Source organism: Oncorhynchus nerka, linkage group LG13, assembly GCF_034236695.1.
Source record: "Oncorhynchus nerka isolate Pitt River linkage group LG13, Oner_Uvic_2.0, whole genome shotgun sequence".
NCBI classification, from domain to species: domain Eukaryota; kingdom Metazoa; phylum Chordata; class Actinopteri; order Salmoniformes; family Salmonidae; genus Oncorhynchus; species Oncorhynchus nerka.
This window is the reverse complement of record NC_088408.1, coordinates 91,340,983-91,362,863: the sequence shown is the minus strand read 5'-3', so window position 1 is coordinate 91,362,863 and position 21,881 is coordinate 91,340,983. Positions and strand designations below refer to the sequence as shown.

Below are 21,881 nucleotides of genomic sequence, written 5' to 3'. Positions count from 1 at the left end.
TTACTCAATTGCAGAACGGCAGATTGTTGGTTACTGGCCCAACGCTCTTAACTGCTAGGTCTGTTCGAACAGTCGTGCCAAAGAAAGCTGGGTAACTTTGTGTTAGAAAAGAAACCAGAAAACAAATGTTAAATTCTCAAACCCACTTATCTGCAAAGACTGCTCACCTTCACTATTTGAAAAATAGTGAATAAATTTAGTCAAAGGCACTCACCTCCGCGTCCGATGATAGCTGCCGTGTTTGCGTCTTCCCATGTCTCTAATGCATCCATTTCTGTCTGTGGTTGTGTCCAACTTGGTGTCTGCTGCCTCGGCATTCCTCCCATCAGCCTTGAGTGGCTGGCATGTTGTTGTCTCAGTACTGTGGATTGATAGAAAAAAGAAGAAAAATGGATTTAGTTGCATATATTCTCTCTCTCTCTCTCTCTATATATATATATATAAATATATATATATTTGATATATATATAATTTGATAAGTATTCAGACCCCTGAGTCAGTACTTTGTAGAAGCACCTTTCCCTGCGATTACAGCTGTGAGTCTTTCTGGGTAAATCTTTAAGAGCTTTTCCACACCTGGATTGTGCAACATTGCCATTATTATTTTCAATTCAATTCATGATGATGCATTTGTTCTTTGCCAAGATAATCCATCCACCTGACAGGTGCGGCATATCAAGAAGCTAAACAGCATGATCATTACACAGGTGCACCTTGTGCTGGGGGCAATGAACGGCCAATCTAAAATGTGTAGTTTTGTCACACAACGCAATGCCACAGATGTTTCAGGTTTTGAGGGAGCGTACAATTGGTATGCTGACTGCAGGAATGTCCTCTGAGGATGGATCAACATCATTGTAGTTATTCTAGAATGTTAACCTAATTGACAGACTCAAATGAAGGAAGTGTGGCAAAGCAATTCACGTTTGTTCTGAATACAAAGTGCTGGTTTGGGGCAAATCCAAAACAGCGCATTATTGACGACCACATTCCATATCTTCAAGCATAATGGTGGTGTTACGGATACAATTATCCTGTGTGTGTGTGTATCCTGTGTGTGTGTCTTTTCTCTCCTTCTCCCCTCACAGGTGAAAACCATCACTCCCCAATCAGTCAACAATCAATCATCAATCAGAAGACACACCTCCTCCTATTTCCTACCCTATCACAGTTCCTTCCCCATGGTTTAAAAACCCCATCATTTGTTTGCTCTGGAGCAATCTCTAGCTCAATCTCTCTGTAAATGCCATGTCTGTAGGTCTCTGTGTTTCACTCTCGCTTTTTGTCTTAACCTCTCTTTTGTTTAAGCACCTCCATAGCACTTTGTCATCACCTGTGAGTATTGTTTTTGGTTATGGTGTTTGTGTTTGTTTGCTGGTGGGAAAAGGGGAAACCAAGACAAGTCGCCCATGGGCATACACTACCCGTAGGTGAACTTTGTTAAATACACTAGTTAGAACTGGGCGGACCACCAACTGTATTTTTGGTTAGTTAGTTAGCTGTTGTTAAAGTAGGCTAGTCTAGCTTAGGGGTGTTTTTGAATACTTATTGTTTCTTTCCTTGGGTCCAGCTCAGCCCCTTTTCCTGCTCCCCCCATTACCGTGTGTTTATAAATAAACCTAGAGTTTGACGGTAGATTTCTGTTGTCGTGGTTATTTCGTGCACACTTTTACTTTGTCACCATAATAATTTGCATGAGTTATGTTACGGGTCTCATTACCATCCCCCCTAGACTGTCGGGCCAAAAGGGATTCGTAACATAAGTGGGGGCTCGTCCGGGATCTGTCATAACTGACACCCATGCCGCTCATGTAGATTGTTGTAGTGGTATAGTTCAGTGTTGAGCGTCATAGCTGAAGTAGCATTAGTGTTTGCTATTTTCTTTGGCACTTGTGAAGTAGTGTAAAATGACTACTTTTGATTTGAAATCCTTTTTGGATAACCCTTCGTGGGAGGTTTTTGACAAATGTCGTAGAGTTGATTTAATGACCTTGGCTGACCATTATTCAGTATCGATTCCGCAGAGTTTAGTTAAGGCGGAGGTTAAACAGCTAGTATTAAATGTATTGTTGGAAGAGCAGGTGCTTGTGTTACCGCTGCCTGAGCCTACTACCCCTGTAGGGGATGTTGCTGCTCCTGTGAGCCCATTGGTGTCTGATAATGAGGGAGAGGCTAAAACACCAGCCACATTGTCCCGTTTTGATCCACTCTCCCCACTGTCAAATGGTGATGCCAGGAGGGATGTCCGTTTAGCACAGTTCCAACTGGAGGTGGAAGAGAGAGCCCAAATTAGGCGAGACTCTCCAGTTGGAGATGTATAAAATAGAGGCAGAAAAAGAACGAGAACAACGGCATTTGGAGATGTGTAAAATTGAGGCAGACAGAGAACAAAGGCAGTTGGAGTTCAAAATGCGCCAGATGGAACTGGAGGCAGAGACAGCGAGGCTAGCCATCGGTCCTACTGTGCCTGTTTGTGAGCCGTCCTCACCTACTGTGTCCTCAAACACGTTTGACATTAGTAGGCAGATTGCCTTAGTACCTTTGTTCAGAGAGTCAGAGGTTGACTCCTATTTTAGTGTATTTGAGCGTATAGCCGTAGCATTGAAATGGCCTGAAGAGGTATGGTGCCTATTACTTCAGTGTAAATTAACTGGTAAAGCCCAAGAGGTTTTGTCAGCGCTACCTCTGGAGGACAGTTTGAATTATGAAGTGGTCAAAGCTACTGTTCTTCGTGCCTATGAGCTTGTGCCTGAGGCATACCGACAGAGATTTAGGTCTCATAGAAAGTCTTCTAGTAAGACTTATGTGGAATTTGCTAGAGACAAGGGAAATCTGTTTGATAAATGGCATGCTGCTAGTAAGGTAACTGATTTCAACTCTCTCCGGGAGTTAATCTTGTTGGAAGAGTTTAAAAATTGCTTACCCGAACGCATTGTAGTTTACCTAAACGAACAGAAAGTATCCTCCCTGGCAGAAGCGTCTGTGTTGGCAGACGAGTTTGTGTTGACGCACAAGAGTGTGTTTTCAGCTCAAACTGAGAGTAGAGACACTGCGTTTCCTACCTTTAGCCCTAGTCGGCCAGCAGTAGTATATCAAGCACGCCAGAAGAATGAGCGTCCCTGTTTCTATTGTCATAAAGTAGGACATATGATTAATGATTGCTTCCTGCTTAAACGCAAACAAGGGATGCCTCTTCGTGCCAAGCCACCAACAGGTGTTGCTCTAATTCGTACGGTTGTGAGGTCTGCAACAAAACAGGTGCCTCAGGGTAACTGTAGTTTGAAAGTCTCAGTCCCCGACCGCCGTTATGAACCATTCATTTTCGAGGGGTTTGTGTCCCTAACGAATGACGAAGCGTCTCAGCGACCGGTTAAAATCCTTAGAGATACTGGTGCGGCGCAGTCGTTTATATTGTCTGATGTGTTGCCCTTATCTGACGATACATACTGTGGTTCCAGTGTGTTAGTGCAGGGTATTGAAATGGGTTTTGTCCCAGTGCCATTGCACTTTGTGAAAGTACACTGAGTTAATCAGTGGAATATTCAGAGTGGGGGTACGCCCTATGTTGCCAGTGAAAGGTGTGACCTTTATAATGGGTAACGATATTGGCGGAGGAAAGGTAGTACCCGTATTGGAAGTATTGGATAAAAGTGACCACTCTCTCTCGAATGAGCTGGCACAGAGTTATCCACATGTGTTCCCCGCTTGTGCTGTCACTCGTGCTCAGGCACTACAAGAGGGTGACGAGATAGATTTGTCGAACACTGTACTGTTCAAAGAGGTTGATCAAGAAGATGGATTGTGTGATACCTCCGAGAAGCTGATCACCTCTGACAAACAGCCCAGGAAAGAAGCAAAGAACGTTGAACTTATTGCTGATGCAATACAGTTACCAGTCACTCGTGAGCAGCTGATTGCTAACCAAAAGGTTGACAACCAGCTTGCTAAATGTTTTTCTAGTGTTGTCTCATTGGAAGATGTGAAGAAGAAGAACGTGGCTTACTTCATTGATGGTAATCTCCTCATGCGTAAATGGAAATCCCATGTTGACGCGGATGGAGATTGGAATGCTGTTTACCAAATAGTGATTCCTACAGCCTTTCGACAAAATGTTTTATCCCTTGCTCATGATCACCAGTGGTCTGGTCATTTAGGAATCACAAAAACTTATGATCGGATCCTTCGACATTTCTTTTGGCCGGGTTTAAAACAAGATGTGGCTCAGTTCTGTCGGACATGCCACACATGTCAGATAACAGGAAAACCAAATCAGGTTATTCCTCCCGCTCCTCTTTGTCCCATACCTGTCATAGGTGAACCATTCGAGCATGTGGTGGTTGATTGTGTCGGACCGTTACCGAAGACAAAATCGGGTAACCAGTTTTTGTTAACGATAATGTGTATGGCTACAAGATACCCCGAGGCCATTCCTCTGAGAAGGATTACAGCCCGGTAGTGAGTAAAGCCTTAATAAAATTCTTCACGACATTCGGGTTACCTAGGGTGGTACAAAGCGATCAAGGAACCAATTTCCTATCCAAGCTCTTCAGGCAGGTGTTAAAATCCTTGTCAATTACGCACCGTGTGTCAAGCGCCTATCACCCAGAGTCTCAGGGTGCACTTGAAAGATGGCATCAGACACTGAAGTCTATGCTACGTAAATATTGTTTGGAATCTGAGAAAGATTGGGATGAGGGAGTTCCTCTAGTTTTGTTTGCTGCTCGTGAAACTGTGCAGGAGTCCCTAGATTTCAGCCCGGCTGAACTGGTGTTTGGTCACACAATGAGAGGACCAATGAAAGTCCTTAAAGAACAGTTCTTGTCCCAAGAGTTGTGTACCAGAGATGAGAATGTGTTGGACTACGTTAGTCGCTTTCGTGAGCGCCTACACCAAGCTTGTGCTCTCGCAAAGGAAGCTCTGTCTTCCTCACAGAGGAGCATGAAAAGACACTATGATAAAGAGGCTGTTTCTCGTCCACTACAGCCAGGTGACCAAGTACTGGTGTTATTACCTGTTCCAGGATCTTCACTGTCAGCTCGTTTCTCGGGTCCTTATTTAATTGAAAAGAAAATAAGTGAAACTGACTATGTGCTTCAAACTCCTGATAGACAACGCCAATCTTGTGTGTGTCACATTAACATGTTGAAAGCTTACCACACCCGACCCATCACACAGTTAGAGAGTTCAAAAACAGAGTAAGGTACTGCTGTCTCTGCTACTACTGCTATGATAGTGGACTGTCATATTGATGATGTTGATGGCTTGGAGTTGCGCAATACTCGGCAGCAGTGTGTTAGATTGCCCAACTCAGAAATGCTGCTGTCTATCCAATCCGGTCTGGTTCATTTAACGGATGGACAGGCCAATGATATTGTGAGGCTACTACACAGTTTTCCATGTCTCTTTAATGACGTTCCTACTCGCACAAATGTGTTGGAACATGACATTAATGTTGGAAATGCTACACCTATCAAGCAACACCCATATCGTATCAACGCTTCCAAGAGGAAGATAATGAGGGATGAGGTGAGATATTTGTTGGAGAATGACCTGGCTAAGCCAAGTTCAAGCCCTTTGAGTTCTCCTTGCATTCTGGTTCCTAAACCTGATGGTACGTCCAGGTTATGTACGGATTATCGAAAGGTAAATTCTGTCACAATGCCAGATTCGTTCCCGTTACCCCGACTGGACGACTGTATCAACACTATTGGTGCTGCTAAGTATGTAACCAAGTTAGACCTCTTAAAAGGTTACTGGCAGGTTCCGTTAACTTCACGTGCTTCTGAGATTTCTGCCTTTGTGACCCCAGACAACTTCCTACAGTACTCAGTCATGGCTTTTGGGATGCGAAATGCACCAGCCACTTTCCAACGACTGGTTAACTCCGTATTAGCTGGCGTTCCTAATTGTAGTGCATACCTTGATGACCTAGTGATTTATTCGTCTGAGTGGTCAGATCATGTTGACTCGCTAAGGGTAGTATGTGAACGGTTGGCAGCTGCTTCTCTAACCCTGAACTTGACAAAGTGCGAGTTTGGAAAGGCTACTATTACCTATCTCGGTAAAGAGGTTGGCCATGGACAGGTGCGCCCTGTTGGTGCCAAGGTCTTGGCTATAACTGCATTCCCTGCACCTACCACCAGACGAGAGCTACGCCGCTTTTTAGGGATGGTTGGCTACTACCGTAGCTTCTGTAAGAACTTCTCTGCGGTAGTTGCTCCATTGACCGATTTGCTTAGTCCAGCTAGATCATTTGTGTGGTCGGTCCCCTGATTGTAAGAGAGCTTTTGAATCAGCGAAAGCACTCTTATGTAGTACACCTGTACTTACTGCTCCAGATTTTGAACAACCGTTCAAACTTGAGGTAGATGCTAGTGCCAGAGGTGCTGGTGCTGTTCTACTGCAGCAGGACAAGAGTGGAGTGGATCATCCCGTTTGTTATTTTTCACGTAAATTTAATAAATGTCAAACAAACTATGCGACAATAGAACAAGAAGCTCTTGCTTTGTTGTTGGCTCTGCAATACTTTGAAGTATATATTGGTTCCAGCGCCCTACCCGTGATTGTATATACTGACCATAACCCCTTAGTTTTTCTCCACCGAATGTACAACCAGAACCAGCGCCTTATGCGTTGGGCGCTGATTGTACAAAATTATAATTTGGAGATCCGCCACAAAAAGGGTTCTGATAATGTGTTGGCAGATGCTTTGTCTCGTGTGTGAAAATGATTTCTGTATGTTTTGCAAGGTTGTTGCTTTGTTGTGAGTATTAATTGAAATACTGTAGTCGCAACCCCTAGGGTTGCTCTTTTAAGGGTGGGAGTGTTACGGATACAATTATCCTGTGTGTGTGTGTATCCTGTGTGTGTGTCTTTTCTCTCCTTCCCTCACAGGTGAAAACCATCACTCCCCAATCAGTCAACAATCAATCATCAATCAGAAGACACACCTCCTCCTATTTCCTACCCTATCACAGTTCCTTCCCCATGGTTTAAAAACCCCATCATTTGTTTGCTCTGGAGCAATCTCTAGCTCAATCTCTCTGTAAATGCCATGTCTGTAGGTCTCTGTTTCACTCTCGCTTTTTGTCTTAACCTCTCTTTTGTTTAAGCACCTCCATAGCACTTTGTCATCACCTGTGAGTATTGTTTTTGGTTATGGTGTTTGTGTTTGTTTGCTGGTGGGAAAAGGGGAAACCAAGACAAGTCGCCCATGGGCATACACTACCCGTAGGTGAACTTTGTTAAATACACTAGTTAGAACTGGGCGGACCACCAACTGTATTTTTGGTTAGTTAGTTAGCTGTTGTTAAAGTAGGCTAGTCTAGCTTAGGGGTGTTTTTGAATACTTATTGTTTCTTTCCTTGGGTCCAGCTCAGCCCCTTTTCCTGCTCCCCCCCATTACCGTGTGTTTATAAATAAACCTAGAGTTTGACGGTAGATTTCTGTTGTCGTGGTTATTTCGTGCACACTTTTACTTTGTCACCATAATAATTTGCATGAGTTATGTTACGGGTCTCATTACCATCCCCCCTAGACTGTCGGGCCAAAAGGGATTCGTAACAGGTGGCTTGAAAATTCAATTTTCAATTCACTTTCCTCCGGCTAAAGACAGCTTCCTCTCCCTCTACTAAAGACAGCCTCCTCACCCTCTACTAAAGACAGCCTCCTCTCCCTCTACTAAAGACAGCCTCCTCTCCCTCTACTAAAGACAGCCTCCTCTCCCTCTACTAAAGACAGCCTCCTCTCCCTCTACTAAAGACAGCCTCCTCTCCCTCTACTAAAGACAGCCTCCTCTCCCTCTACTAAAGACAGTCCCCTCTCCCTCTACTAAAGACAGCCTCCTCAGACATGGGCGAGAACCCACAGAAATGCAGCCCAAATGGCACCCTATACCCTATGTAGTGCACTACTTTTGACCAGAGCCCTATAAAGTACACTACTTTTGACCAGATCCCTGTAGTGCACCAACTAAATAGGGTGCCGTTTGGGATGCAGTTCCTAGATAACACCAGCGATCAGCTATTCCTCATTCAACTGAGCTGTCAGTTGAAATGCAGTTATTTACATGCTTCAGTTGTCCTGACGTCTTCTGAAATTATTTTTTGCATCTCAAAGTCTCAAGGTTGGCAGGCGTAGCAATGGGGAGGCTTTTTCAAGTTGAACAGTCAAAGCCCAGACAGAGTTCCTTGAGTTTGTCCTTCTGTGGAGAAACCACGGCTTATATTTATTGCAAAGCTACTACCATCAGATGACCCACATACTAAAACTATTAGGCCAAAAGTAGTGCACTTATATAGGGAATAGGGTGCCTTTTGGGATGCATACTCTGACTTCTCTGTGCCCTCTCCTTATTATCTTATTGTGTTTTAGTCATGGAATATTGGAGCTTAATTACACATCCTTTACGGTGTCTCTGTCCGATTGTAATGAGAAGATATCCAGGAGTTGTTTGCCCCCTCTCCCTCTCTGGTAAGAACAGCCTCCTCCTCTCCCTCTGCTAAGGACAGCCTCCTCCTCTCCCTCTGCTAAGGACAGCCTCCTCCTCTCCCTCTGCTAAGGACAGCCTCCTCCTCTCCCTCTGCTAAGGACAGCCTCCTCCTCTCCCTCTGCTAAGGACAGCCTCCTCCTCTCCCTCTGCTAAGGACAGCCTCCTCCTCTCCCTCTGCTAAGGACAGCCTCCTCCTCTCCCTCTGCTAAGGACAGCCTCCTCCTCTCCCTCTGCTAAGGACAGCCTCCTCCTCTCCCTCTGCTAAGGACAGCCTCCTCCTCTCCCTCTGCTAAGGACAGCCTCCTCCTCTCCCTCTGCTAAGGACAGCCTCCTCCTCTCCCTCTGCTAAGGACAGCCTCCTCCTCTCCCTCTGCTAAGGACAGCCTCCTCCTCTCCCTCTGCTAAGGACAGCCTCCTCCTCTCCCTCTGCTAAGGACAGCCTCCTCCTCTCCCTCTGCTAAGGACAGCCTCCTCCTCTCCCTCTGCTAAGGACAGCCTCCTCCTCTCCCTCTGCAGCCAGAGTCAGACGCTCAGAGCTTTCCTTTCTCTCCCACCTCGGTATTATAGACTGAGGGCCACACACACAAACACGGGAGAGAACACACATGCATACACACAGACATATATATATATATATATATATACTATTTTTTTTAAATTGAACCTTTATTTAACTAGTCAAGTGAGTTAAGAACAAATTCTTATTTTCAATGATGGCCTAGGAACAGTGGGTGAACTGCCTCGTTCATGTATGTACGTATACAAACACACACACACACACACACACACACGTCTGCAAGGGCCTGCAGTGTCAAAGGAATTATGTAAAAGTTCAGCCTGGGTGCGCTCCAACACGACGGCTCATTTTAAAGGTGATGGGTTCAATGAAGACAGCTAATGCGCGCTAGACTGGCTGGTTAAAATGATCAAAGCACAGGGACTGAGGCTGAGAAAGGAGAGGAATATTTACACGTGAACATGATTTTTATTCTCTTTTTTTTGTTCCAGGTAGAACCCTTTTGGGTTCCATGAAGGACTCTTTCCACAGAGGGTTCTACATGGAACCCAAAATAATTATACCTGGAACTATAAAGGGTTCTACGAGAAATCAAAAAGTGTTCTCCTATGAGGAGAGCCGAAGAACCCTTCTGAAAGCCCTTTTTCTATGAGTGTACATTGCTATTTGCAGTGGCAGTTGCATGGACCGTTTTTTTGGGGGGGAGGGTGGGTGCTGATGACAAAGTTAAATATCTTGTTATAATATCTTTGCAGATTTTGTTATAATATCTTTGCTTGTCTTGTCTCTTGTTATAATATCTTTGCAGATTTGTCTTGACTCTTGTTTATAATATCTTTGCAGATTTGTCTTGACTCTTGTTATAATATCTTTGTCAGCTTTGTTATAATATATTTCAGATTTGTCTTGACTCTTGTTATAATATATTTGCAGATTTGTCTTGACTCTTGTTATAATATCTTTGCAGATTTGTCTTGACTCTTGTTATAATATATTTGCAGATTTGTCTTGACTCTTGTTATAATATCTTTGCATTTGTCTTGATTTGTTTGATTTGTCTTGACTCTTGTTATAATATCTTTGCAGATTTGTCTTGACTCTTGTTATAATATCTTTGCAGATTTGTCTTGACTCTTGTTATAATATCTTTGCAGATTTGTCTTGACTCTTGTTATAATATCTTTGCAGATTTGTCTTGACTCTTGTTATAATATCTTTGCAGATTTGTCTTGACTCTTGTTATAATATCTTTGCAGATTTGTCTTGACTCTTGTTATGTTGAAAATGTATCATTTGTTTTTCATTCTGACGAACAGTGCACAATTAAGCTCTGAAGCATCTTTTATATCATTCTCGCTGTCCTTGGCCATCTATCATGCTAGCATAATTCCCACATCCCTTTACATGAAAAGAGCCTGAAATATGACTACAATCAGCACTAACAAGCAGAACAAGAATAAAATGTTGATTTCTTGTGTTAGCTCCTGTTGTTATTGTTAGTTCCCTGTGTGCTCTTGATAAAGGAGTGCTAGAGGTGAACTGGGCACAAGGCTCTCGTTACCTAGAAGGCCGTGGTTGTTTGTTATTCCCTGTCAGAGCTGAGAGCTGGGGCTGATGAGAATTCTAAATAAAATCGATTCTGTCATCACCAATGCACTCTCCCTTGATCCTGCCTGGCCCAGCCAGGAATTTATGGGAGAAACTTTCTAAGCGCTTCGATTTACCGCAGCCCGTGTATACCTGTGAGCTCCCTCTCTCCGTCTTTCTCTTCTACCTCTCTCTAAGTTTCAGAGCCATATGAAATCCTTTTGTAATAGTAATCCATAACCACTGGCTGCTGGGAGTGCCTGGGAGGGAGTGTTTGAAGTACTCAAAGGGGACTATTCAAAGCATAGTCTCATCGACAAAAGCCTTTAAATGAACACCAACAGAGAAGGGATTTAGTGTGTGTAAAAGGAACGTCGATGTGGAGACGTTATGAGGACTGTAATCGCCAGGAATCCTGGCAGAACCTGTGACATGTGGAAAGCATGTGAAAAGACAGCTAAAATAAGTCATAGGTTGAGGAGGACTCTGTCAGAGCCTGCACTAAGGTGAAACTGCTCTCTGTAGGGAAATAACATGCTCTCTATGCCATGAAGACATGTGTTCTTGTTAATATAGCAATATCCCAACATGACCAACACTCATAATGAGATAGAATGTACATAAAGAGTTGGTTTAAATTCACAGGGTTTACAAAGGTGTACCAGTTCTATTCCATTCCAGTCTTACAGTAAGCCAGTCCTCCCATACCTCCTCCAAAACCAGCCGCCTCTGAAACATACCATCATGCCATTTGTTTTCCCAAATCAAGATGAGCACTGTCACTACAGTCATAGTAATGTCATACTCCAATGGTTCTCTGGTTAACCACTTCCTGCTGTTGTGGGAACGCTAATAGTGGAAACATCAGCAGTATAATCTGGGTTGTGTGTATCAGAGTGACTCCTGGCACAGTGGCACAGGCACTGCTCGGCTCTGTTGCTCTGTCATGTGGCACTGCTGCAGACAAACCATCTGGACATCTGTTGAACTCAACTGAACCAAACCATCTGGACATCTGTTGAACTCCACTGAACCAAACCATCTGGACATCTGTTGAACTCCACTGAACCAAACCATCTGGACATCTGTTGAACTCAACTGAACCAAACCATCTGGACATCTGTTGAACTCAACTGAACCAAACCATCTGGACATCTGTTGAACTCCACTGAACCAAACCATCTGGACATCTGTTGAACTCAACTGATTCAGACTCATCAAGGACTGTAACACGGTGTTTCTTTAATGTGGTGTACTGTACACAGACAAACCACACACACACACACACACACACACACACACACACACACACACACACACAGAACCTCTGATGACAGTGTAAACATTTTTTTTTTTATTTTATCAAATGGGAGATTTGCATCCCCTGTGAATGTAAAGCTGCCATACTTGCCTCCTGCATGGTAGTGTCTATATTTATCATTCCTACTCTCTGTACAGACACGTCCAAATGGAGTGTTAACCCAAAACGTGTGGGGGAAAACGTCAAACTATTTGCATGTGATTTGATGACAGCCAGACCATCTAGGGAGATGGAGATGATAGATGGAAGCGTCATGGAGCAGAGTGTTGAATGGAGCCTCCACAGTGATGTAACAGAGGGATTCTGATTCTAGAACAGGCTTTATGTTCCATCTTCCATTCCTTCCAATACTGATGCACTGCTGTGACCAGATATGTTCTTACAAGTATATTAGGACAAATAGCAGTTGTGTGCCCCTCAGGCATTGTGAGTACTGTATATGAGGAGTTTATTTCCAAAATGCTACATTTTTCACATTTGTGTGTATTCACCAGAAATGATTACTTATGGGAACCTTCATGTGTGTGTAAAATTATAATGTCAGATTTCTTATTCGTAGATTTTAGGTGTGTATTAAAATGGATTTTTGGGAAACGTTATATTTTGTTGTCATATTTCTCATTTGTACAGTTGTTTATTAAACATGTAGTTATTTGTTACATTTGACTGTGTAAAACCTAGCAGAACTACTTATTTCTCTGAGTGTGAGTTGGATATAGCATTTTGCAAAAAAAACAGGAATTCAAACAAACATGTCTGTCATTGAACAAACCCATGCCATGATTAGACAGTGAAAAAACACACCAATCTCTTTCACAAGTAACCTAATTTACCAACATTTCTGAAAATGTATATATATAACATTTTGGAAATAATATTTTAATATTTGTCTTTTTTAGGCCTACCCTTAACTGGTATGGTGTGAAGAGATGAGTTATGAACATAAGATTCCACTCAGTCCTTCTCATACACTTTACATGGTCACTGTGAACGGGTGTTTTCTGTTTTGCAAGATGTGGGTAATTTTGGTTGCCATGCCAGCCACATGCTCAGGATACATCCTGCCAATGTCAAGAAGATCTGTCTGTGTCTAATAGAACTTGTGAATGACAAGAAGCCCTATTGGATGAGATACTAGGGAAGATCAATACATCTAGCGCCAAAACAGGAAGGAGAAGCAAAAAACAAGATGGTAGATCAATACATTAAACAACAACATGACCCCAGCCGGTCAGGGAGATGGCAGTAGGCCAACATACAGTATATAGGCCTACTGTTGTAGCAACTGGTCCCAATGCATGGATTATGGTCCTCCTCGTTGACATTGACACATTACATAGTACATTTTATACAGTCGATAGGCAGAGAAGACAAACATGGTGAGAACGGAACCAGTCCTGAATACAAAATGGTGGCTTGCCAGGTCTGAAAATGAGCAGTAACTTTTGGTGAAACCTTGGTATAGGCAGTGGGCTTCTAAACACATCACTAAGACAGAGTCAGTAATGGCAACTCAGGGTGATAGGTCCACTGTCAATGTACAGTACTATTACCCTGAAACCACAGGGAAGATGGTTGTAAGGTAGTAGTAGTGCACTGAAATAAAATCGAAATGTATTTGTCACTTGCACAGAATACCGCAGGTGTAAATGATACAGTGAAGCACTTACTTGCAAGCTCTTTCCTCAACAGTGCAGTATCAATATTAAAATATTAAAATATTTACACCTGCAAATATATACCTGGCCTTCTTTAGACATCCAGGATGCTGGCCTTGTAGGCAGAGTTCCTCTGTCCAGTGTCTGTGTTCTTTTGCCCATCTTAATATTTTCTTTTTATTGGCCAGTCTGAGATATTACTTTTTCTTTGCAACTCTGCCTAGAAGGCCAGCATCCTGAAGTTGCCTCTTCACTGTTGACGTTGAGACTGGTGTTTGCAAGTACTATTTAATGAAGCTGCCAGGTGAGGACTTGTGAAGCGTCTGTTTCTCAAACTAGACACTCTAATGTACTTGCCCTCTTGCTCAGTTGTGCACCGGGGCCTCCCACTCCTCTTTCTATCCTGGTTAGAGCTAGTTTGCTCTGTTCTGTGAAGGGAGTAGTACACAGCGTTGTACGAGATCTTCAGTTTCTTGGCAATTTCTCACATGGAATAGCCTTCATTTCTCAGAACAAGAATAGACTGACAAGTTTCAGAAGAAAGTTCTTTGTTTCTGACCATTTTGAGCCTGTAATCGAACTCACAAACGCTGATGCTCCAGATACTCAACTAGTCTAAAGAAGGCCAGTTTTATTGCTTCTTTAAAATCAGACAACTGTTTTCAGCTGTGCTAACATAATTGCAAGAGTTTTTTAAAAATGATTAACTAGCCTTTTAAATTATACATTTGGAGTAGCTAACACAACATGCCATTGGAACACAGGAGTGATGCTTGCTGATAATGGTCCTCTGTACGCCTATGTAGATATTCCATAAAAAACCTGCCGTTTCCAGCTACAATAGTCATTTACAACATTAACAATGTCTACAATGTATTTCTGATCAATTTGATGTTATTTTAATGGACAAAAAAATAGGCTTTTCTTTCATAAACAAGGACATTTCTAAGTGACTCCACATTTTTGAACAGTAGTATACATATATATTGTGCTTCTACAAAGCATTGACTCAGGGGTGCGAATAGTAAATAATATATTTCTGTATTTCATTTTCAATAAAGTAGCAAACATTTCTAAAAACGTTTTCACTTTGTCATTATGGGTTATTGTGTGTAAATGGGTGATATATATATATATATATATATATATATATATATATATATATATATAAGGGGTATGAATACTTTCTGAAGGCACTGTAGGTAAATATAATCAGGGGTAAAGTGGCTGAGCAGCAGGATCAGTATACAGCTATGCTTTAATATACATACCACTTAGCCTACCACTTGGAATGCATGCCCAACCCTTTGCTTCATTCTGTGGCATTCTACAAGTGGCATACTAAATGGGCCGAAGTCAAGGAAGCTCGCGTGTGTGTGTGTGTGTGTGTGTGTGTGTGTGTGTGTGTGTGTGTGTGTGTGCGTGTGCGTGTGCGTGTGTGTGTGTATGTGGGATCTTCCTTCCCCAGTTGCAGTAGGTGATTTGAGCATTGGTTAGGTCCCTAGCCACTCCTCTGAAGTTCAGCAAGGCTAATACGCTGTTCATTACCCCTGTCAGTGCTAGCAGGAACAATAGGTCATCGTTATTATAGGAGATGATAGCCATGCTAATTAGGAGTGGAAAAGACATGTTGTATTGCCACCCGATAGAGTACTTCCTGGGCACTTTGTATTAAATTAAGGCTTATATTTTTGATCTGTTTTATATTCTAGTTAAGGACAACTTAATTGTCATCCAAAGACTTTCCAAGATAGCAATTAGATTAATGATGTTAATGCCTTGGACTCGCGGTAGGCTACACTAGATTCCAATAAGGAACATGACGACTCTTCATGTAGCTGGAGTTGGATTTCACAGCATTGTTCCAGAAACTACGATGGATGCAGAACCAGGCTAGCCCAGCTCAGACTATGATGAATGCAGAACCAGGCTAGCCCAGCTCAGACTATGATGAATGCAGAACCAGGCTAGCTCAGCTCAAACTACGATGGATGCAGAACCAAGCTAGCCCAGCTCAGACTACAATGGATGAATAGCCCAGAACTACGATGGATGCAGAACCAGGCTAGCCCAGCTCAGACTATGATGAATGCAGAACCAGCCTAGCCCAGCTCAGACTATGATGAATGCAGAACCAGGCTAGCCCAGCTCAGACTATGATGAATGCAGAACCAGGCTAGCCCAGCTCAGACTATGATGAATGCAGAACCAGGCTAGCCCAGCTCAGACTATGATGAATGCAGAACCAGGCTAGCCCAGCTCAGACTATGATGAATGCAGAACCAGGCTAGCCCAGCTCAGACTACGATGGATGCAGAACCAGGCTAGCCCAGCTCAGACTATGATGAATGCAGAAACAGGCTAGCCCAGCTCAGACTACGATGGACGCACAACCAGGCTAGCTCAGCTTAGACCTGGTTCAACTCAGTTCAGTGGTATGATATAGGTACAGCAATGTTACTGTATTTCCCTGGATGAGTCCCAAATGGCACCCTATATAGTGTAGGATCCTATGGGTCCTGGTCAAAAGTTGTGCACTACGAAGGGAATATGATGCCATATAGGACACACCCTCTGTCTCTATGTGAACCTTCACACGTCTGTCCTATTTTGCAAAATTCAGTGCCTCATATATCTCAAGAAGAGGTAAACACTCGCTGTGCTGCAATTAGGTCAGTGTCTGATGGGAAGGAAAGCGGAGGAGGAGAAGGAGAGGTGCAGCGACGATTACAGAGGTCAACTCTCCTCTCTGTCAACACACACCTGTAAGAGCCTCCACGTGGCTCCTATTCCACACTCCCACCCACACACATTCATGACCCACAGTTAATATTTAAACATCCATATACATACACATAAGCACCTGCTTGTATATAGGGAAAATGTCATCGCAAACAAGCAGGAAGATCAAGTGGATGGTGGCACTAGATTTTGAAAATGGATGAGATCAACCACAGCCAGTGTATTCACAAATAGACCAACATGCTGAAGAACAAGACCCACACAATTTTTTTAGATTGTTTTGTCTCTAAATGTAGCATTTAGATATGAAAATCTATTTTTAAATTCATTTTTACTGTTCTGTCGGAACACCCCATAGCTTCCGGCTCTGTTCCACTAAAATCTCTATTTCACTGCCATTGTCTCAGGGAGAGAAACATCCCACACTCCCTGGTCCTCTCCTGCAGAAGACACTCCCTGGCCCTCTCCTGCGGAAGACACTGCCTGGCCCTCTTTTGTAGAAGACACTCCCTGGCCCTCTCCTGTAGAAGACACTCCCTGGCCCTCTCCTGTAGAAGACACTCCCTGGCCCTCTCCTGTAGAAGACACTGCCTGGCCCTCTCCTGTAGAAGACACTCCCTGGTCCTCTCCTATAGTAGACACTCCCTGGCCCTCTCCTGTAGAAGACACTGCCTGGCCCTCTCCTGTAGAAGACACTCCCTGGTCCTCTCCTATAGTAGACACTCCCTGGCCCTCTCCTGTAGAAGACACTCCCTGGCCCTCTCCTGTAGAGACACACTCTCCTGTAGACACTTCTCTCCTGTAGAAGACACTCCCTGGTCCTCTCCTGTAGAAGACACTCCCTGGTCCTCTCCTATAGAAGACACTCCCTGGCCCTCTCCTGTAGAAGACACTCCCTGGCCCTCTCCTGTAGAAGACACTCCCTGGCCCTCTCCTGTAGAAGACACTCCCTGGCCCTCTCCTGTAGAAGACACTCCCTGGTTCTCTCCTGTAGAAGACACTCTCTGGTACTCTCCTGTAGAAGACACTCCCTGGCCCTCTCCTGTAGAAGACACTCCCTGGTCCTCTCCTATAGTAGACACTCCCTGGCCCTCTCCTGTAGAAGACACTGCCTGGCCCTCTCCTGTAGAAGACACTCCCTGGTCCTCTCCTATAGTAGACACTCCCTGGCCCTCTCCTGTAGAAGACACTCCCTGGCCCTCTCCTGTAGAAGACACTCCCTGATCCTCTCCTATAGTAGACACTCCCTGGCCCTCTCCTGTAGAAGACACTCCCTGGTTCTCTCCTGTAGAAGACACTCCCTGGCCCTCTCCTGTAGAAGACACTCCCTGGCCCTCTCCTGTAGAAGACACTCCCTGGCCCTCTCCTGTAGAAGACACTCCCTGGTTCTCTCCTGTAGAAGACACTCCCTGGCCCTCTCCTGTAGAAGACACTCCCTGGCCCTCTCCTGTAGAAGACACTCCCTGGCCCTCTCCTGTAGAAGACACTCCCTGGGCCTCTCCTGCAAGAGATCGTTTCTCACTGAAAATCCCAAATGTCGGGTGATTTTTTGTGACATTTCCAGCTGCCGGTGTGAATCGCGACTCACAGGGAAAGATGCAAATCCTTATAGGCAGCTGAGACTAGCTCAAATTGGCCACCACCTTCTCCTGTGCTGTGTCTCAAATAATACCCTTTTCCCTATGTAGTGCACTGCCTTTGACCAGGGCCTATAGTACTCTGGTCAGATCAAAAGTAGTGTACTATATAGGGACTAGGGCCCTGGTTTAAAGTAGTGCACTATATAGTGAATAGGGGACCACTTGGGATGCACACCTACATTGCCTGACAGGAAGGTAGGGTGATAGAAGTTGACGTCAAGGACTTAATCAGACACAATTATGAGATATCGCTGATCACCTGTCTCGAGTCGCTGATCACCAATCTTGGGTCACTGATCACCAATCTCGGGTCACTGATCACCAATCTTGGGTCACTGATCACCAATCTTGGGTCATTGATCACCAAACTTGGGTCACTGATCACCAATCTTGGGTCGCTGATCACCAATCTTGGGTCACTGATCACCAATCTCGAGTCGCTGATCACCAATCTTGGGTCACTGATCACCAAACTTGGGTCACTGATCACCAGTCTCGGGTCGCTGATCACCAATCTCGGGTCACTGATCACCAATCTCGAGTCGCTGATCACCAATCTTGGGTCACTGATCACCAATCTCGAGTCGCTGATCACCAATCTTGGGTCGCTGATCACCAATCTTGGGTCACTGATCACCAGTCTCGGGTCGCTGATCACCAGTCTCTGGTCGCTGATCACCAGTCTCTGGTCGCTGATCACCAGTCTCTGATCACCAGTCTCTGGTCGCTGATCACCAGTCTCTGATCACCAGTCTCTGGTCGCTGATCACCAGTCTCTGATCACCAGTCTCTGGTCGCTGATCACCAGTCTCTGGTCGCTGATCACCCATCGCTGGTCACTGGTTATACTGTGTCTCTTTGAGTTTGCTCCAATCCTCTCAAGATTGTTTTTCTAGGAGATCCAGTGATGTCTACACAGGATTTTTAATAAGATATTCAGTGAGATTTTAATCTCCTATTAAAGACCCAAACAAACATACATACACACACACACACACACACACACACACACACACACACACACACACACACACACACACACACACACACACACACACACACACACACACTTGTATACTGAATCTCCTGTCAGAAACCCAGTGTAGTGATCAAATCAAAACTAGTTGTATTTATCTGAGTAACCTTTCCAAATAATGCAAAAAAAGGAAAAAGGAAAAGGAAAAGTACCCAATTATCATTTTTGAGTAAAAGTAAGATACCTTAATAGAAAATTACTCAAGTAAAAGTGAAAGTCAACCAGTAAAATATTACTTGAGTAAAAGTATAAAAGTATTTGGTTTTAAATATGCTTAAGTATCAAAAGTAAATGTAATTGATAAAATGTACTTAAGGAATAAAAAGTTAAAGTATAAGTCATTTAAAATTCCTGATATTAAGCAAACCAGACTGCATCATTTTCTTCTTCTTTAATTTACAGATGGAACAGGTGAACACTCCAACACTCAGGCAGAATTTACACACAAAGCATTTGTGTTTAGTGACTCCGCCAGATCAGAGGCAGTAGGGATGACCAGGGATGTTTTCTGTTTAGTGAGTCCTCCAGATCAGAGGCAGTAGGGATGACCAGGGATGTTCTCTGTTTAGTGAGTCCTCCAGATCAGGGATGACCAGGGATGTTCTCTGTTTAGTGAGTCCTCCAGATCAGAGGCAGTAGGGATGACCAGGGATGTTCTCTGTTTAGTGAGTCCTCCAGATCAGAGGCAGTAGGGATGACCAGGGATGTTCTCTGTTTAGTGACTCCGCCAGATCAGAGGCAGTAGGGATGACCAGGGATGTTCTCTGTTTAGTGAGTCCTCCAGATCAGAGGCAGTAGGGATGACCAGGGATGTTCTCTGTTTAGTGAGTCCTCCAGATCAGAGGCAGTAGGGATGACCAGGAATGTTCTCTGTTTAGTGACTCCGCCAGATCAGAGGCAGTAGGGATGACCAGGGATGTTCTCTGTTTAGTGAGTCCTCCAGATCAGAGGCAGTAGGGATGACCAGGGATGTTCTCTGTTTAGTGAGTCCTCCAGATCAGAGGCAGTAGGGATGACCAGGGATGTTCTCTGTTTAGTGAGTCCTCCAGATCAGAGGCAGTAGGGATGACCAGGGATGACCAGGGATGATTCTCTGTTTAGTGAGTCCTCCAGATCAGAGGCAGTAGGGATGACCAGGGATGTTCTCTGTTTAGTGAGTCCTCCAGATCAGAGGCAGTAAGGATGACCAGGGATGTTCTCTGTTTAGTGAGTCCACCAGATCAGAGGCAGTAGGGATGACCAGGGATGTTCTCTGTTCAGTGAGTCCTCCAGATCAGAGGCAGTAACGATGACCAGGGATGTTCTCTGTTTAGTGCTTGAATTGGACCATTTTGCTGTTCTGCTAATCATTCAAAATGTAACAAGTTATTCTGGTGTCAGGGAAAATGTATGGGTAAAAAGTACATTATTTTCTTTAGGAATGTAGTGAAGTAAAAGTAAAAGTTGTCAAAAAATTAAAAATAGTAAAGTTAAAAAATGACCCGATATGTATTTTTTACTTAAGTCACTACAGTGACTGGGTGATAAGAACTGTCTGCTTTATCGTCGAGGGCATGGCTGTATATTTTATGAACTAAATCACAATAGAGGATTCTCCTTGGAGGATGTAGAGCATGCAGTGGATTCTAACATCTCTCATTTCTCCACTCATAGTATTCTGTGTCAGAACTGCAGGAAAATATACTGATGTAATGAAACATACTGCACTGACCCCAGTAATGACAGATTACTACTTAGTTACTGGCTACATCTGAAATGGCATCCTGTTCCCTGTAGGGCAGGGAACATCAACTAGATTCAGCCGCGGGCTGATTATTTTCTTGAGCGCATGGTCAGGGGGCCGGTACATAATTACAAATAGTTAGTAGACTGCAAATTGGCCGCAAGAAGCCCTTTACAGATATAACATTAGACATTTTTGGGGGCTCAGAGAACTTGGGGGGGGGGGGGGGTCAAATAAAATCACACGTGCGCCAAATTCGGCCCGTGCACCGCCAGTTGGGGAACCCTGCCGTTGGGCTCTAATCAAAGTAGTACACCATATAATGAGAAGAAGAGGAGTGTTGTTCCCGTTTGAAACAGATCCAACCTGTTCTCTCGTTTTCCTTTCCCATGCAGCCACATTGAATACTACCCCTTTTCCCGACCTTTAAACACCCAAGATTATCCAGTGAAGCGCGCGGCAGCGAAGTACATTTGAAGACAGGTGAGGTTGGTTTATTAAATGATTGCAGCCTGGAGAAACATAATGGTTTGATTCATTAAAAGAGTAATTACAACATAGTCCACCGCTCCATGAACCACACATCAATCAAATTAAGGCAAGTGTCCTCCACTCTCCCGTTCTGCATCTCAAATGGCCCCCTATTCCCTATGTAGTGCACTACTTTTGAACCGGACCCACAGGGGAATAAGCTGCCATTTAAGGACAGATCCCTGCAATCTCTTCCTCTGGCTAAAGAGAACAAATGGGTTGGTTTTCTCCTCAGAACCCCATCTAGCTTCGGGGACTTTGGACATGGAAGTGTCGTTTAGTCAAGAACGGTGATCTTTGCCAGCTACGCGCCAAACAAACGTCAGGAAGGAAGGAAGGACGAATGGGAAGGTTGCCATGATTGGAGAATGTTGTGTTTAATTAACTCTAAGGAAGGCTTTTGGACAACTCAAGGTAGCTTGCTGCAGCTCAAGCGACTCTGTTCTAGCATATAGTCTTAGAAATGTTGGTTGGCTGCTGCAATACTCTATCAAAGAATAGCAAACACTACTCACTTTGGCCTGGTATCCATCCATGCTCCTGCTGTTGACATTTTACATACAGATGATGTAGTGGAAGGCTGTTTACATAAACACATTTTATTTTTATTTATCCACCTTTTGTGGAAAGATGAA

At 43.9% G+C, this 21,881-nt stretch overlaps 1 protein-coding gene across 1 annotated transcript in view; it reads right to left on the bottom strand.

Annotated features, from left to right (window-relative positions):
- LOC115126720 (serine/arginine repetitive matrix protein 4-like) overlaps nt 1-21,881 on the bottom strand; it is a 149,742-nt gene that overhangs the window by 52,925 nt on the left and 74,936 nt on the right. Inside the window, exon 2 of the mRNA XM_065026821.1 lies at nt 215-361. Coding sequence (XP_064882893.1) covers nt 215-361 — 147 coding nt within the window. The remainder of the gene's footprint in view (nt 1-214; nt 362-21,881) is intronic.